Genomic DNA, 17,919 nt, shown 5'->3' with positions numbered 1-17,919 from the left:
TAATACTATATGTGCATTCATTGCATTACTGATATACATGATAACTAGAAAATTCTTCCCTAGAAATGTTGCAGCGAGCTATCTAGAGGCTGTTTGAGAGAGAGAAAGAGAGAGAGAGAGAGAGAGAGAGAGAGAGAGAGAGAGAGAGAGAGTGTGTGTGTGTTGGGATTTAAATTTTTAGTTTGTCTGAGTGTGTGTGTCTGTGCAATAGAACTGAACTCTAAACAAAAGCAGGAGGGTGGGAGCAGGAGCAGCTTGGGCCAGATATATGGCGTCACACATGATTTATAATAACCGTTGCTGCTTGGTGTTAATCTTGAAGTCGGTTAGAATGTGTGTGCGTCACATCGCTGGTCAGTCTCACACTCGTCTTGATAAAAGGTCTGATAAGAGCCGCTGCCTGTTGTGGGAACTGTAAATCTGTGAAACACAATATACTGTACTTTAACTTGTTCTCATACCTAACTTTTTAGATTAAAGCATAACTCCCTTAGCTGTATTCAACATCACACAGAGTTCAAGCAGATGCCCCAGGTTCTGACGGGTCGATAGAAAATCGTTGTTTTGGTTCGGAGGATGCACATGTTTACACAGCCGATAGAGCAGGAACACAATATTCTTTACTCCAATGAACAACAACACTGACCCACAAGGCGTCAGCCGAGTCAAGGCTTGTTTATGTGAAGGTTTACTCAGCAACTATCAGAGGAGGAGCGAGACTGGGAGCTGCTGCTCGTCACTTCCTGGTTCCAGTGCCAAGAGGCTGGAGCTAAGTGTGCGCACCATCGAGGAAGAAGCAAGTCACGACTCCCCTTCATTATTGAACAATCAAATTATTCCTACGGTTATAAAATATTACAACCGCCGTCCGGCTGCGTGACTCGTGATTACCCCGTGCTGCTCGAGGGCCGAGGCTGTGTGTCTGGTGCTCATTGCTTTGCTGTAACTCTTCACACCTTTTCATTGCTTCTTAATAAATACTTGATTGAACCAAACCGAGACCAGCTCTTCTCATATTTTGGATAAAAGAACACGTGACACATTACGAATAAAGTTTGATTAATTGAAGGTTTATCCAGAGACTCATCATAGACTCATTTATTGTAACATGGTGATAATTATTATAATCATAGTGTAACACCGTTTGGTGACCAACACAAAGAGAAAGCACAAAACATGAGGCGGAAATAACATCGTCAACCACAACTCTGAAGTCAAAACGAAACAAGAGAAAGTAATAAAACAGGATCGAGGTCCCTGTGTTTCCTTTAGATAAGCATGAGAATATTTGCCACCTTCTGCTTTAGACCTCATGGAGTTAAAAGTTCACGTCTGGTAGATTTTAAAGGGACATTTCTCTTTTATTTTTTGGCTCAACTATCCCTTTAAGGACAAAGTATCTGAATCTGTATCTGCGTATTGTCAGTGGTTGTTGTTTGTAATTAAACAAAATAAAATCTTGTTCTTCTCATTACATTGTCTTAAAATCTGTTATTACCTGTAACAGTTTTGCATTAATGCAGGTCAATTTGATTAATATAATGTAAGTGTATAATATAATAAAAACAAGAGGCGGAAATAACATCGTCAACCACAACTCTGAAGTCAAACAGGAAGGAGGTGTGTTTCTTTTGAAAAAGGTGTGAGAATATTTGCCAGATGGGTTAGGGTTAGCACTTAAAAGGAGCGATTTGAAAAGTAGAGAGAGAGATTGGTCGGCATTATTCTTCTGAATTGTATAAAAGGAGAAGTCTTCCTCTGCTTCAACAGGGTCCCATCGTCTCACAACCGAAGGTAAGAGCTCTGAAATGACTTCCTGACTTTACTAAAGGATTTCTAAACATTTTTATTTCTGTATGTATGCTTTATTGCTGTCTGCGATTCTTTTATATTGATATCTTTTTAATTGTTTCATATTGTTTGCCTTACATTTGTTTTATTTTTACTTCTAAAGCACATTGTTACTGAGTTTTGAACGTGTTGTGTATAAAAGTGTATTATTGTTCTGACTGGTGTGTTCTTCAGTGTTGTATATGAGGAGATGTTTTCTTCTGTCCCAACAGGCTTCCACCATCTCAGTGAAGAAGGTAAGAGCTCTGATAGTTACTGAAATATAATGTAACGCTGTTTCGTCAATATAAGGCAAACATATCTTTAAAAACCTAAACATTTCATCTGTTTAATATAAAGTCAGTGAATGCATTCAGCCAATTACCCACTTTTTTCATATAACTGTTCAATCCTTGTGGAAACAGAAATCTAAAACTGGGGGTTTATTTATGATATTCAATCTCATACAAGCCGAAGATCTAAAGGAGCCGACTCTAGTGTGTTTAGGACTTTTTACTCCGTCCCTCATCTCTTCCTCATCTCTTCCTCATCTTTTTCTCTATACATCAGTGGTAAGTTAGGACTTTGTCTTTACTTACTTTCTCTATTCTTCTTTAATGTTGTTGCTTACTCTCTAAATATGTTGAGTCTGTGTCATTACACTGACGTTCTATATATCTAACATGATTCCCTTTGGCACGTTACAGTCCTGCTCTGCTGCAAACATGAGGAACCTGATCTCTGTGGCTGTGATCCTTCATGTGGCATTCACAGTAGCAGGCCTACAACTCAAAGGAAAAGAAGTTTGTGTCACTTTCTTTAGTTTATTTATTCTTCCACTGCATCTTTAAAATCATTATTTCAATTCAGTTTGATTTGATGTTACAGTTTATTGGTAAAATGTTCCTTTGGTAACACTTCTGTCTCCCTTTCTCCCAACCACAGGTGGAGTTTGGAGACATGATTGCTTATAAACCTCAGTGTGCAAAGTCTTTAGATATTACATATCAGCATTATGCTATTTTCGTGGGGGACGAATATCCTGGCCAAGGCAACACATTTGAACGCACGTACGTGCACCATCAAAGTATGTACTTCACTGAAAGCAGCAATTAAACTCCCTCAGATGTGAAACCTTGTAGAGTCGTAACACTACAATTTTAGTAATAATAAATAAAGTAATAATTTAAGGCTAGGTGTCACGTTAGATCCCAGAAGCTCTGTCTCCTGTGTTAAAATGAGGAATGTGCAGCATCTTGTTTAGTTAAACTTTAGAATAAGTTTTATAAATATCAAAATCCTTGATGTTTTGTCTCATCTCATAATTTTTTCTCCGCTCACCAGCCGGTTGATGCAGATATTATCTATAATGTTTAAACATTTACTCCAACATTTTATTCTCCTTCTAGTGGTAGACACCAACCCATCCTGCATTTTCTCGCCAATCAATATGTCTAGAGATCCTAAAGTTTTCAATTACCTCGACGGATATGTGGACGAAAAGGGAAAGGCATTCACCAAAGGCAATGAAGCTGAAATGAAGGCCCGCATCGAAGAGACACATGATCATTGTGGAGAGTATGATGCTATCTGCAACAACTGTGAACACCTTGCTACCTATGTGCGTTACGGAAAGAAGATATCAATACAGGTATGTGGCTGATTCAACAACACATTTCACCATTAACGGCCAATATTCACAACAGCAAGACACATTTCAATAACTTCCAATCAAAGACTGAAAATAAAGACGGACGTCACGTCTCCACTTCCTCTCAATATCCAGAAAAGACGACAAAACATACGAACACTGCGATCTTAAACAATTGGAGCCGGAGTCCGAGCAGGACACGCGTTTGTCCACTAGGGAGTCAGCTGTCAATCATAGTCTTTCACCGCATTTTGATAGCATCTAATAATTAAAAATAGAAACATCTGTAACTGAAATAAAATGTTTAAAAGGGAAAATTCACATAATATAATTTAACAGTTCTGGATTCAAAAACTAAATGGAAAATACTGTTCCTGTTGCCCTCTCTTGAAAATGTGTCAGTAGTTAGCTCAGTCAACTCCCTTCCCTTCCTTTTTTCAAAATATAAACTGTCACAAGCCATTTTTCATAGTAGCCTGACTTACCTAACTTATTGTGACACCACGAAATACAACAGCTCTCAAAACATTTGAATTTAAGGTTTATTTTGTCCTTTTTGTGGACATTGTTCGAAAGAGTTTTTTAAGTATATCCACAAATGGTTAAAAAAGTCACAAACATAATAAGTAATTGCAAAAACTCTTTCTTGTTAAAGCAAACTAACCAGAAAATGGAAGAGGGAGCTGTAGATTGTGGTTAAAAGCTGTTCCACCCTTCCTGTCATGAGGGCGTATGCAGTGACAAATGTGTCAAAGATAGCAAGATGTGAAGACAGAAGTGCAATGTGCAATAGATGCTGCGTGTTGCAGAGCACGTCAACAAAATAACAATATTCATAACATTCATGAGAAAAGAAAAACCTAACATAAATAGAGGGGTGTACCAATGTTTAAAGTATTTATACAAAAGACAAGTCTAACAGAGGTGAAAGGAGCAGTAATAACAATCGTAACCAGTGGTCTCGGGGGGCACCGTTGAGCCATTTTGCGACGATCATGAAAAATTCCTCCAGAATACATAATTTTCACCACTTTCTAACTTACTGCAAATTTTGGTAAGAATTTGAGCATGGTAAAGCCCTCAAAAAGCCAATTAATTTGCCTGAATAATAATAATAATAAACCAGATTTGCTCAACCCTGGATAGTACCAACTATAAAATACAATTTCTAAAATTTCTAGGGCTGCAATGCAGCACTGGGCGGGCCCGAACACATGCATTTTGAAGCGTTGCATGCTTTTGCCTGAAAAAATAAATAATGACTGAGGAAATATTGACACAGAGAGCTGTTCAGGCTTGGACTCTGATCATGAGACAGAAGTTTGGTGGTGATAGGACAATGCATAGTGGAGTTACGACAACATTGTCTCCTTTGGCGAAGGATGAACCTTCGCCGTACCTCAATGTTTACACGGTTTGAGGAAATGCCCTAATTCTGAGAGAGAGAGAGAGACGTCACCTTTGCAAGACAAAGATTCCTTTGAATTATGACCACTGTCACTGCATGAGTGAAGTTGTTTGTTTACGGCTCAGCATCAAAGGATTCATGGTCCATGTATGTCCGCGTTACAGAACATCGTGTTTTATTGGCATGTAATCAACCTTTGAACCCACGCCACGGTCACACCGTGTGACGAAAAATCGATCTGTGAATAACTTTTAATCTCCATCTTGTTGTAATGACACTCATCTCGATTTGAAGATGATCCGATGAAAGCCCTGGTACAAGTACAAAATGGCCACTAAATGCAAAACAGCAGGCTTCCTGTGGCGTTTTTCCAATTGCACCTAAGACTTTTTTGCGGGGGGCACCGTTGAGCCATTTTATTCCTCCAGAATACGTACATTTTTTACCACTTTCTGACTTTCTGCACTTTTTGGTAAGAAATTGACCCTTTTTAACCCTAACCCTCAAAAAACCAATTCATTTGCCTGAATAATAATAATAATAAAAATAATAATCCTTACAATTTCAATAGGGCCTCACCTGACCTTTGATGTCAGTGCTCGTGCCCTAATTAAAACCAAACCAAGATGTCCCACCTGCTAACATGGAAGAGGCAGGGTTTTTGACCTGTACTGCAGTGAGCTGCTTCAGCCACCAGATGGCAATCAAGTCTCCTGGGCTTCACTTTTGGGATCTGTCATATCTCTTTAGACTCCATGTTAGCAGATGGGACGTGGACAAAACTAAAAAATCAACGAAGACATTAAAAAAAGTTTTTCAAAGATGGTTTCTGTCTTTTTAGTTAGTTCTTATCTCACTGGTGTTTGTTCAAGTGTTTGTGTTTCTCCTAAGTTTGGTTTTAATTTGTTATTTAAACTGAGTGAAACATCATGATTGACAGCTGAGACTGACTCCTGACTCCTGACTCCTGACTCCTGACTCCTGACTCCTGACTCCTGACTCCTGACTCCTGACTCCTGACTCCTGACTCCTGACTCCTGACTCATGACTCCTGATTTCAGGATATATTCAGTCTATCGAAAATATGATTTTATATAAAGGCCAAATAGGGATTTTCTGTTAATGTACCACTCCTCAGTGTCCCAGTTTGTCTCACTGGTTTTTGTTTAATTGTGTTTATTCCAAACATCAATGTGATTTACGGACCATGAGGTTTTCTTCTGGGACAGACCTTAGTTCTGTTTCTCATTGGGTTTAATGCACCTGCTGCTTATTGCTTGGATGTTCTGTGATAGTTATGTTCTTAATTGGCCATAAGACCACATCGTATTATACTAATGATGATTTTTTTTATTTTTATAGTTCAACATGACTGGTGGAAAGATGCTGTGCAAAATACGGCCAAAGGCTGAAGACATGTGGAAGTTCGTGAAAAAACTCTACCCCGCCTCATCAGTCAACCCAGTGGGATCGACTTCCTTATATCTTATTGCTCTTTTCTTAGCCGATATGAGTTTTTGAAAATGAAAAAATGAGCAAGTACTCTGGGTCTAGTACTGCTTCTGTTGATAAGGTATGGATATGAGAAGTACATATTGGGCTTCAAATAAATGAGCAGGATATTTTAGCACTGAGTATTCACCAGAATCATCACAGTTATACATCAGAGATACATATACAACGTGGTAAATGTTAACAAAATACTTGATATGGTCTGATTTAAAGTCAATTATAGCATAAAGTACTGTGTGCATTAGTGTGTGGATATCATGTAACAGGTAGTGTCATCACATGGGTCCAGGTGGAAGGTGGAGGTGGGCGTGGAGTCGATCAGGCTCCACCCCCTCCAAATATGGTTACTCTTGATTTTAAAAAGATGGCGCCGGACAAACCCGACCACCTTCTGCTTTAGACCTGGTAGAGTCCAAAGTTCAGGTCTGATAGATTTCAAAGTGACATTTCTCTTTTATTTTTTGGCTCAACTATCCCTTTAAGGACAGAGTATCTGAATCTGCATCTACTTATTGTCAGTGGTTGTTGTTTGTAATTAAATAAAATAAAATCTTGTTCTTCTCATTACATTGTCTTAAAACATGTTATTACCTGTAACAGTTTGGCATTAATGCAGGTAAAGTTGCTTATTAATATGATATAAGTGTATAATATAATACGTATATATTCTAGAATATATACAATATGATTTTAAGAACATAAGTTATAAGCTTTTACTGAACTAAGTGCACTTACATTAGCAATCTCCAAGCTTTCGCTCCCCCCCCCCACCTGGAGATGACCTCACTCAGGCTGTTGCACAAAATAAATACCTTTTTGTGTTTTTACCTCATGACAAGAAATAAAACATATGTGATATGATGTAAATAGTGAGTATTGAGTATGTAGTTTCCCTAAAGGTTTCTTTTGAGTGTTGTTAGAGAATCTGTCACATGTGAAACCAACATAAATATTGAACCCCGGTTTCACTCTATCGAGTCAGAGCGATGGAAATTAAATACACCTGCAAAGACAGACTATTGAAAACTAAAACAAAGGAGCTTTAGCTGAAACATTATCTGAGCAGTGGGATCATATTTGAGTCCTTGATTTGACTCATGCACGAGCTCTCGCTCCAGAGAGAACAAGGCGTTTGCATGATTTCCAATAAAATGACCTGATATCTAGTGGCAGTTACAAAGTCTTTATCTTTTATGACTGTCTGGTGAAAGGTATATTACTTTTAACACAAGAGCCTCTGGATTAAAAATGCATTCATAGCAAAGATATTTAAATGTCTTATCGGTAACAACGGACCTGGGAAAGTTTAGTGAGTGATAAAGGTGACTGTAGTATTTCCATTTGGCCGTCAGCCTGACGGGTCACATGACATCAGGGCTGTTGCAGGTTTGCACCTGGAAGCTCGTGGTGACTGTGGCCACTGCAGGATCCAGATTAAAGGGTCGTCCTCTTCTATTGTGAGCAGAATGAAGTTAGTGAACTGGTCCCAGCTCAGTTTGTCTATTTCACTTGTGCGGCTCAAGGTGTCTTCCTACTGGACAGCAGAGTAAACCCCCAGTGATGTCCAGTATCTGCTCAGAGTTTAACTTGCTTTAAAAAGCAGTGCTACGTGAAAACCAGAATATATAAACTCTGCAAGATTCAGAAAACCTGCAACTGTGAAGCTCTTTGATCTGCACTGACCTGTATGAAAGGTGCAATAGGAATAAAGTTTTATTAACTGAAGGTTGATCCAGAGACTCATCATAGACTCATTTATTGTAACATGGTGATAATTATTATAATTATTATTAAACACCGTTTGGTGACCAACACAAAGAGAAAGCACAAAACAAGAGGCGGAACTAACATCGACAGCAACAACTCTTTTAATTTAATTTAATTTTAAAAAAGGAAGGAGGTCCCTGTGTTTGCTTTAGATCAGAGGTCTTCAACAGGGGTTCTGCAGAGGTACTGCAGGGGGGTCGCAAAATGTTTGGTTGATTAGACAATTTTTTATATTTTTTAGAATTTCTGATTTATTTTCGAACCAATTTTTTCTTCCACAAATTTAAAATTTGTTTAAATACACATTAACATGCATCCAACCTATTGTGAGGCTGATTTGACCCTCTGCCTGACAACCTCCATCCATCCAAGATTAGATAAGTTGTGTGCTACTCGTCAGGGTCCGACATCTCACTAATGTGGGAGTATGTGTGGCATCCACAGATAGCTTGAGGATTCACTGTCTCTTTTACGTAAGTTTAAAATAAAAACATGAATCTGTGAATTACTTTAATATCTCAGTGTTGTATGCAAGATGTATGTTTATAAATGTCAGTGGCATGGCCACCCTGTACCTTGCACATGTTAAAATTAAAAACGTGAATATATGAACCCGTGTAATATTTGATAGCTTAGTATTGAATGCATAATAACAGGGTAGCTATGTTTATATATGGCACTAGGCCCAGTTTAATATAAAACACAATTTTATACAATATATAAGTAGGAGGTCCCTGCTCCATCTCTCCACAACTTTGGGGGCCTTGGCCTGAAAAACGTTCAAGAGCCCTTCTTTAGATTATGTTTTTGTGCAGAAGGTGTAAAGAGTAGAGAGAGAGAGAGAGAGAGAAGTATGAGAATATTTGCCAGATGGAGGAAAAAAAGAAACAAAGACAAATGAAAAAGAAAATTAAATGAACTGTTTTTAGAGACGTGGTGGACCAGAAGGGAACTGATGCAGATTACTGAACAAGAACATGCTGATTAGAAGAAGTCGTTACCTTTCAGCAATTAAAAGGAGTGATATGAAAAGTAGAGCGAGAGATTGATCAGCATTACTCTTCTGAATTGTATAAGAGGAGAAGTCCTTCTCTGCTTCAACAGGGTCCCATCGTCTCACACACGAAGGTAAGAGCTCTGAAACCACTTCCTGACTTTACTGAAGGATTTCTTCAGACATTAGAAGCTTCGCTCTCGTCTAGAACATTTTTATTTCTGTATGTGTGCTCTATTGCTGTGTGCCACTCTTTTATATTGTTTGCTTTTTAACTGTTTCATATTGTTTGCCTTACATTTTAAATTTTTTACTTCTAAAGCACATTGTAACTGAGTTTTGAACGTGTTATGTATAAATGTTTATTATTGTTCTGACTGGTGTGTTCTTCAGTGTTGTATATGAGGAGATGTTTTCTTCTGCCCCAACAGGCTTCCACCATCTCAGTGAAGAAGGTAAGAGCTCAGAAAACAACGGTGTGATAGTTAATGAAATATAATGTAATGCTGTTTCGTCAATATAAGGCAATCATCTCTTTAAAAACCTAAACATTTCAACTGTTTCATATAAAATCAGTGAATGCATTCAGTCAGTTACCCACTTTTTTCAAATAACTGTTTAATCGTTGTAGAAACAGAAATCTGAAACTGGGAGTTTATTCATGTTGCCAGATATTAATTCTCATACAAGCCGGAGAACTAAAGGAGCCGACTCTAGTGAGATAGTTTTTAAACTTCTTGAATGTGTTTAGGACTTTTTACTCCGTCCCTCATCTCTGCCTCATCTCTTCCTCATCTCTTCCTCTATACATCAGTGGTAAGTCAGGATTTTTGTCTTTACTTACTTTCTCTATTCTTCTTTAATGTCGTCACTTACTCTCTAAATATATATATATATATATACTGACATTCGTATGTTTGCTGTTTCTTCCTCTTTCTTCTTCTTTCTGAACTTTCATTTGAAATCTAATGAGTTTAGTCCAAAGACTTTAAATAAAAATGGATGACATGTTTCCACTTCTTTCTACTGTCCAGAAATGTAACAAGACAGTGGCTTCATATTTCAGGAGCTGACATGTCATCCATCTTTACATTCAGTCTCTGATTTAGTCAAAGAATATCTAACATGATTCCCTTTGGCACGTTACAGTCCTGCTCTGCTGCAAACATGAGGAACCTGATCTCTGTGGCTGTGATCCTTCATGTGGCATTCACAGTAGCAGGCCTAGAACTCAACGGAAAAACAGTTTGTGTCACTTTCTTTAGTTTATTTATTCTTCCACTGCATCTTTAAAATCATTATTTCAATTCAGTTTGATTTGATGTTACAGTTTATTGGTAAAATGTTAATTTGGTAACATGTGTCACTTCTGTCACCCTTTCTCCCAACCACAGGTGGAGTTTGGAGACATGATTGCTTATCCAACTAAGACTTTATTTAATATAAGATATGAGCATTATGCTGTTTTTTTGGGGGACGAATATCCTGACCTAGGCAACATATTTCATCACGCAAGTACGTATAACTACAAACTATGTCCTTCATTGAAAGCATCAATTAAACTCCCTCAGATGAGAAACCATTTATCACCACACTGAAAAACCCTGTGAGAAAATTGAATGAAAGTTCCTCTGTCTTATTCACACATAGTTCTGAGTTATGATGAGAATAATTACCACAACCCAAAGTTTAATAGAAACACTGTTGGCAGTTTATTTTCTTCAACGTTGTCCTCCTATTAGCAAATATTAGCATGCTATTATGCTACCTGAAGATATTAGACATGGAAAATATCATCGCAACCTATTGGCTTGTTAGCATTATCTCTCTGAACATCTTAGCATGCTAACACTAGCATATGACATCAACCAAATGCCACTTTCCATTTCACTGCGGAGCCGAAACATCCTGTCAAGTTATAATTCCGACTTGGACTTTGAAATCCAAGATGGCCACTGCGTGTATCAACAGCAACAGCTAAAGTTTTTACTGTTTATAATCACGTCTGTCATTAAATTTGTCTTACACGTAGTACTGTCCAATTACTACGTCGTTGGTGTGCGTAAAATGTGACGTCATTCCGAGATGTAATTGATTATAGTCAGAGATGGGCAAAAATACATCAAAATGTATTTTGATACAAAATAAAAAATACTCCTCAAATAAATGTATTAAAATAAAATACAAAATACTGGTGCCAGAAAAGGTAACAAAATACAATACATGTATTTTGTTTTTAAAATATAGGAAATACTTTATCTGGATTTTCCGTTTTCTCACAATTTGGTAAAGCAGAGCATTCAGGTTTGGGCTATATAATGTACACAAAGCTCTGGTGAACCCCCCAAAAAGGAAGAACAGTCACAGAATGTCAGTGTAACTAAGCAAAGCTATTAAAATACAACAACTTGATTGATTATGTACATATATATTTGTATTAATGGGACTTAACCGCCCATAAACGATAAATATTGTCTATAATGTTCAACGATAACTCTAATATTTTGTTGTCCTTCTATTTGTAGATAAACCTTGGACACCCATTGTAGGCTGCATTTTCGGTAAACTCAACTCTGGAGGAGGTCATCGGGTTTTCAATTACCTCGACGGATATAAGGGAAACGGAACGATATACACCAAAGGCACTGTGGATCAAATGATGGCCCGCATCGAAGAGAAACTTGCCAATTGTGGAGAGTATCGCCCTCACTGCAACAACTGTGAACACCTTGCTACCTATGTGCGTTATGGAAGGGCGATATCACTGCAGGTATGTGGCTGATTCAACACAGGACGACATTTTACCATTTACGGCAAATATTCACAACAAGACACATTTCATTAAGTTCCAATCAAAGACTGAAAGTAAAGACGGACGTCGCGTCTCCACTTCCTCTCAATATCCAGAAAAGACGACAGAACATACGAACACTGCGATCTTAAACAATTGGAGCCGGAGTCGGAGCAGGACACGCGTTTGTCCACTAGTGGGTCAGCTGTGAATCATAGTCTTTCACTGCATTTTGATAGGATCTAATAATTAAATAAAACCAAACCCAGATGTCCCATCTGCTAATATGGAAGAGGAAGTGTCCCAGTGGTTTTTCGTTAATTGTGTTTATTCCAAACATCAATGTGATTTAACGAGCATGAGGTTTTCTTCTGGGACAGACCTCAGTTCTGTTTCTCTGAAGGATGCACATTGAGTTTAATGCACCTGCTGCTTACTGCTTGGATGTTCTGTGATAGTTATGTTCTTAATTGTCCATAAGACCTAATCGAATTATATGAATGACTTTTTTTTTTGTTATAGGTCAACTTGACTGAACAGTACAGCTGCCGCATACCTCATTACGAAAATCGGGAAGACATGTTGAAGTACGTGAATGGATTGGGTCGACAAGATGACGCGGCCTCCTCCATCGGCTAACAAGCAATTTATCAGTCGACCCAGTCGGATTGACTTCATTATGTCTTATGGCTCTTTCCTTATGTGATATGAGTTTTTAAAAATAAAAAATGAGCAAGTACTCTGGGGTCTTGTACTGCTTCTGTTGATAAGGTATGGATATGAGAAGAAACTATGTTGCTTCAAATAAATGAGCAGGATATTTTAGCACCGAGTGTCCACCAGAATCATTACAGTATAATCATCAATTACAGCATAAAGTACTGTGTGCATTAGTGCGTGGATATCATGTAACAGGTAGTGTCATCCAATGGGTCCAGGTGGAAGGTGTAGGTGGGCGTGGAGTCGGTCAGGCTCCACCCCTTCCAAATATGGTTACTCTTGATTTCAAAAAGATGGCGCCGGACAAAATGCCGAGCTTGAGGTTTGAAAATGGCCGCTCACAAACCAGTGGGTGACGTCAGGGTGGGTTGATAACCACGGTTTAACTTGGGCTGCTCACTTGACCCTTTGACCACTGACTATACACAGACAACTACAAAGAAACAGCTGTAATAGATTTAAAACAATTAACTGACCATTCAATCAACAGAAGATGAATCATTAAATGATGGATGCCCCATTTAATTTATATCTGGACCCATATTTAATCATCACCCTCCCTCCCAACAGTTTGGTGGAAATCTGTTGAGTAGTTTTTGCAAAATCTTGCAAACAAATAAACCCACAAACAAGTAAACAACCACATGAAGACAAACAATGATGAACTTAGTAAACAGCACAGGGCACTGGGAAGCCACCAGGCAAAGTTTAATGAATTTATCTGCATTGTCAAACAGGTTATGACATAAATGAATAAAATCACACACTGGAATACTCCAATAAACATGTAATAATATTCATTGCATCAACTGCAGTCATTCTATTTGACATGTTACACGTATGTGACAGGTTTTGTATTTCAAATCAATGCTCTGGTACAAATAGCAAAGCTCCTTTATGGTTTTGTGGGTTAAAGTTTTGTGATCGACTTGCAGCAGAGCAGAAATGTTGGAATGCATTAAAACTGAAGTCAAAATACAAGCATTAAAAAAAACCATGGTCTTATTATAAATAAACAGGGGCATCTCTGAGCTGTCTGAGCCACATGTCAAGTGATGGGAGCGGATTCTTCAGGTGGCTGAAGAGTCACATGACACCAAGTTCTTCTATGTTTTACATTTACTTACTTATTTAGGGAAAAAAGCAACATATAAAACACTTGTCTGGTCTGAAGCTCCGGGCCCCGAGCCGTCTTCTTCACGGTCACCATCCTCATCAGAAGATTACTCCTCCACAGGCCGGATGCCCTTGGCCTCCTCCATCTTCCTCAGGCTCTCGTCCCATTGGGTGAACTGCTTGGACAGCAGGAACATCTGTCAATCACATTTCAAAAGGGTCAGTGGGGGGAACATCTGTCTGTAGCTGGTCAGAGGTCAGTGAGACGAGGTGTGCATGTCTTTACGATGGCTGAAGGACACATGAGTTATCACTAACAGAAAAGAGTCAAAATGGATGATTTAAGCATTAAGGTATCGTTTATTCGTGTCTTTTATCCCTGGAGACATGAGACGACAACAAAAGTGTGTAACAATATGGAGTTTAACCTTCTTATGGCTCTTAAACAGTTTGTGTCTGATATTTTGACTTGTGGTAGAATCTTTTGTTCACCATTTTGTTGTAGTCCTCAAAAAGCTTCTTTACTTCCAGCGACTGAACTTCAGTTTGGTCCTGTAAAAGATCCAGAGGAGTCAAATGAGCGAGAAACACACACACACACACACACACACACACACACACACACACACACACATACACACACACAGAGAGGGGGACGGAGAGAAAGAAAAGGTGGCTACCTGTTCTTTAATGTGAATCTGGGATAGACGCTGTAACTTGGTAGCGTGCTCTGGTACATCTGTGAACAACAGAAATACATGAGGGATGATCCTCCAGTGCTGAGGTGGTTTGTCCTCGAGTCTCATGAAGTCAGGTGAACTCACCTCTGATGTAGGTGCTGTCCAGCAGCGGCTGGAGGCTGCTGACCTGCTCCAGCAAAGCAGCCTGGGAGAGCAGGAAGTCCTCCTCTGTACACACAGCAGCACCACAATGAGCAGGGGATAACTTACATAATGTATTATATCTACCCTAAGCTTTACATGTAAAACACAACACATTAACACACTAAATACACAATAAAAAGGTTGTCTTTCATTTGATTAATCTGTCCCAGAATATTACCAGCGAGGATGAACTCCAGCTTCATAGCGTCCGGTACGGTGATGTGGTCCGTGAACTGGGGGTCCAGGTACTTCACGAGGTCCTCAACTGCACCACAACAACAAGGTTCTCAACAAACAGTAATAAACCTGACCAAAGACAAATCCAGCACCGACATTTTGAATTTCAAACTTGCAATTTCAAGCCCTTAAACATTTTTAAGGTTCAGTGGGAAACGTGAATGAAATTGTAGGCTTTCAATGTTTTGTCACATGCTCTTTGAGTATCTTGATGTATGAAATTAAAAAGTAACACCCTGTTTCTGTGTACTCTATGTTGTCAGTACTGATCAGAATCGGTGTGTGACTCACTCTTCTTGTGCAGGATCTTCACTCGCTCTCTTTTGTTGGCTGTGTTGGTCAGACCTGCTTGGATCCGGGCCAGAGACTCGGCACACTGCAGAACAGACAGCATGCATCAGATTTATCATAAGACATAAAAATGGGTACCGGAAAGTCATTTTAGATCATTTTATTACCGTGTTGGAGCAACATTATAGGTGTCATTGATAGCACTACTAGGGTTGCAAAGGGGCGGAAAGTTTCCATGGGAAGTTAAGCTCGGGAATTTTGAAAAAAAATAAAAAAATAAGAAAATTAAACGCTGAGCAACAAAAACATCATTCAAAACTCTATTTTAAAGATGTATGGAATGGAGCACACACTGCAAATTGAATTTCAACCCTCCACTGTGCATTCTTCCATCACATGCACAGATAACTCCCAGCATGCTTCACTCTACAGCAGGGCTATTGAGGCCTGCTGTAGAGTGCAGGACTAGTCAGGTAAGTTTCCATGATATTACTGGAGAAAATATATTATCATGCTGATTGAGGATTGTTCATCTGTTCATTTAGCCTATTTCCATTCATTTATCCATCAATTGTAAAATATTTTTACAGACGATTCTGTAATTGTTTGGCTAACTATTTATATCTCTGGCATTGCATAAGCGTTTTTTTACAAACTTTTTTCTTATCTTAACAATTTTTTTCTCAACAATGCCACGTGCACTATCTCATGTGTGGAGACATTTCACTCCATCCAATGTAGAAGGAAAGGCTGTGTACATTTGCAAATACTGTGCAAAGACCTATGTTAAGAATGACACAACGATGCAGAAGCATATAGTCAAGTGCCCAAAGTTTCCTCAGGGCTCAAATCAGCCTATGACAAAACAAAATGTTTATATTTATGTCTGTATATGACAAGGTAAATACAGTTAGTATAAATTACCTACAACATTTCCAGTTTATTCCCGTTAATTCCCATGGAAAGTTTCCAAGTTTGAATATTCCCGGAATTTTGCAACCCTAAGCACTACACACCGAACACAGAGTAAAAACACATGAGCCTAAACTCCAGTGAAACAGGGCGCAACGCAATGCAACTGAAGTTTAGATATTACTTTATTATTTAAACTCGTTTTCTGTTGACTTCAGGAAACAACAACCTGAAGGAAGACACTGTGGCACATTGTTCCATCTCTGGAAACTCATTCACCACAAAACAAATCCACATCAATGCCCCTTTGTTAGCTGCAAGTATTTCCCTCATCATATGATGCTCTGATGAGACGCTGCTCTCAGGCTCAGGAGAAACACTCAATGCTCTGAAATATATAAATAAACATATCATTATTAATGCAAAGTTAATATTTGACAAATTAATTATCCTGGAAATCAGTGGTCTCACTTTACTCCAGTTAGTTTATAATAGTTTACACTTTACACCATCTGTGCTTTTGTGGGTCTTCTTGCTCAGACTCCACAGATTACTCTTTATTGATAAAACACACACAGACACACACACACACACACACACACACACACACACACACACACACACACACACACACACACACACACACACACACACACACACACACACACACACACACACACACACACACACACACACACACAGTGTTGATGTAGAATCTAACACATTTAAGTTGACTTGTCTCTGTGAAGCTAACGAGCTCAAATGAAAAAGGGCGTTCGCTTCTTCCCAGTGACAGAGCTGTCGTTAGCCATGCTAAGCTAACAGCTAGCAGCTAGTAGCTAGCTCCCCCCCTCTCTCATTAAACGGACCTTGGCGGGCTTCACACTCTTGACTCTCCTCTCGCCATAGACTCGAGTCTCCAGCGTGTGAAGACGTGTCTCCAGATCGTCCGTCTCCATCTTTCTGTCCATTCTTCTCTCTGTCGAGCAGCTGAGCAGCAGGAAGACAACAGCTCCTTCTGAGCCTGAGCACGTCGCTGATTGGCTACAAGATTTCACTTCCGGTTTGGTTGGGCGTTGAGTTTGAAGCGTGTTGATTGGTTGAGGGAAGGTGTCAATATCAGCGGGTTCCTCCACCGGTGATGACGCACTTGCAACATGTTTAGAAATACATTAATTTATATTTCATTCATTTGCTCCTGAAGCTAAAGAAGAACATTTAAAATAATGGATTATGTTATTATGTGTTTATTCTGTACAGCAGAAAAATAAACAGCAGAACATCTGATCTTATTGTGCATCTACTACAAATATTATAAGTGGTCTCATAATGAAGCACAGAAAACTGGATTATTTTATTCAATTATAGTAATTGCCCAATATTTTTTTGCACAAATGTACATTTCTAAAAACCTCCCAACACTTGTATCTTTGAAATAACGCTCTATCTTCACAGACTCATTGAAAATGGATCAATTCCAATATTTGTTTTAATACCTTTGCACTTTTATTCTTCTACCTTGCACAGTTAACTTTCCTGAACTCACCTTTTTTTTATTGAAAAGGACGATGCTTGTATGATTTTGTATTTTGCCACAATAATAATAAGAAAAAAAAGATGAGACTGTGGAACTAAAGGAGAACAGACAAATTAGAATGATTTAATTTATTCACATTTTTATTATTATTTTGTAAAACTTAATTTGTGGATAAGGTGCCTTGTTATTTGTTTTTCATCTTATTTCTATAACCTTGCACAGTAAACAGTTCCCTACAAAGATGACAAAATGTGAAAATAAAAGAGAAC

General features: G+C 38.6%; 2 protein-coding genes and 1 long non-coding RNA gene across 8 annotated transcripts; 2 read left to right on the top strand and 1 right to left on the bottom strand.

Moving 5' to 3' along the window:
* The first annotated feature begins 1,675 nt into the window (after positions 1-1,675).
* Positions 1,676-6,968, top strand: LOC133014031 (uncharacterized). Of its 6 annotated transcripts, none has more exons than XR_009681438.1 (7): positions 1,676-1,794; positions 2,064-2,087; positions 2,338-2,402; positions 2,538-2,633; positions 2,776-2,900; positions 3,240-3,481; positions 6,252-6,968. XR_009681438.1 is itself a non-coding variant. In XM_061081146.1 (7 exons), exons 4-7 carry the CDS (start codon positions 2,556-2,558, stop codon positions 6,408-6,410), a joined length of 621 nt encoding a protein of 206 aa, XP_060937129.1. In that variant the 5' UTR covers positions 1,676-1,794; positions 2,064-2,087; positions 2,338-2,402; positions 2,538-2,555; the 3' UTR covers positions 6,411-6,968. The 6 variants fall into 6 exon arrangements, 5 of the variants coding, with proteins under 5 accessions (XP_060937129.1, XP_060937127.1, XP_060937131.1 ...); XM_061081146.1 differs by having other exon boundaries at positions 2,776-2,917; XM_061081144.1 differs by having other exon boundaries at positions 2,256-2,402; positions 2,776-2,917.
* Positions 6,969-9,589: 2,621 nt separating this feature from the next.
* Positions 9,590-10,380, top strand: LOC133013483 (uncharacterized). Its single transcript, XR_009681418.1, has 3 exons — positions 9,590-9,617; positions 9,914-9,978; positions 10,312-10,380. It is a non-coding gene; the product is annotated as an uncharacterized LOC133013483 (long non-coding RNA).
* Positions 10,381-13,357: 2,977 nt separating this feature from the next.
* Positions 13,358-17,140, bottom strand: dctn3 (dynactin 3 (p22)). Its single transcript, XM_061081083.1, has 7 exons — positions 16,983-17,140; positions 15,202-15,286; positions 14,852-14,938; positions 14,614-14,697; positions 14,470-14,528; positions 14,282-14,341; positions 13,358-13,986 (listed from the first exon to the last, which is right to left on the bottom strand). Exons 1-7 carry the CDS (start codon positions 17,082-17,084, stop codon positions 13,897-13,899), a joined length of 567 nt encoding a protein of 188 aa, XP_060937066.1. The 5' UTR covers positions 17,085-17,140; the 3' UTR covers positions 13,358-13,896.
* Positions 17,141-17,919: the final 779 nt, after the last annotated feature.

This window comes from Limanda limanda, chromosome 11, assembly GCF_963576545.1.
Source record: "Limanda limanda chromosome 11, fLimLim1.1, whole genome shotgun sequence".
Taxonomy (NCBI): domain Eukaryota; kingdom Metazoa; phylum Chordata; class Actinopteri; order Pleuronectiformes; family Pleuronectidae; genus Limanda; species Limanda limanda.
The sequence above is the reverse complement of the archived record's forward strand: the minus strand, read 5'-3'. Positions and strand labels throughout refer to the sequence as shown.

What these genes read in the sequence shown, in the direction of transcription:
- LOC133014031 (XM_061081144.1), top strand. Translation starts at nt 2,280, where the DNA reads ATGATATTCAATCTCATACAAGCCGAAGATCTAAAGGAGCCGACTCTA. An exon ending in TTTTTCTCTATACATCAGTG is followed by an intron (nt 2,403 to 2,537) that starts GTAAGTTAGGAC and finishes GGCACGTTACAG; the next exon opens with TCCTGCTCTGCTGCAAACAT. An exon ending in CACGTACGTGCACCATCAAA is followed by an intron (nt 2,918 to 3,239) that starts GTATGTACTTCA and finishes TTCTCCTTCTAG; the next exon opens with TGGTAGACACCAACCCATCC.
- dctn3 (XM_061081083.1), bottom strand. Translation starts at nt 17,084, where the DNA reads ATGGACAGAAAGATGGAGACGGACGATCTGGAGACACGTCTTCACACG. An exon ending in AGAGTGTGAAGCCCGCCAAG is followed by an intron (nt 15,287 to 16,982) that starts GTCCGTTTAATG and finishes TCTGTTCTGCAG; the next exon opens with TGTGCCGAGTCTCTGGCCCG. An exon ending in TTGAGGACTACAACAAAATG is followed by an intron (nt 13,987 to 14,281) that starts GTGAACAAAAGA and finishes TGTGATTGACAG; the next exon opens with ATGTTCCTGCTGTCCAAGCA.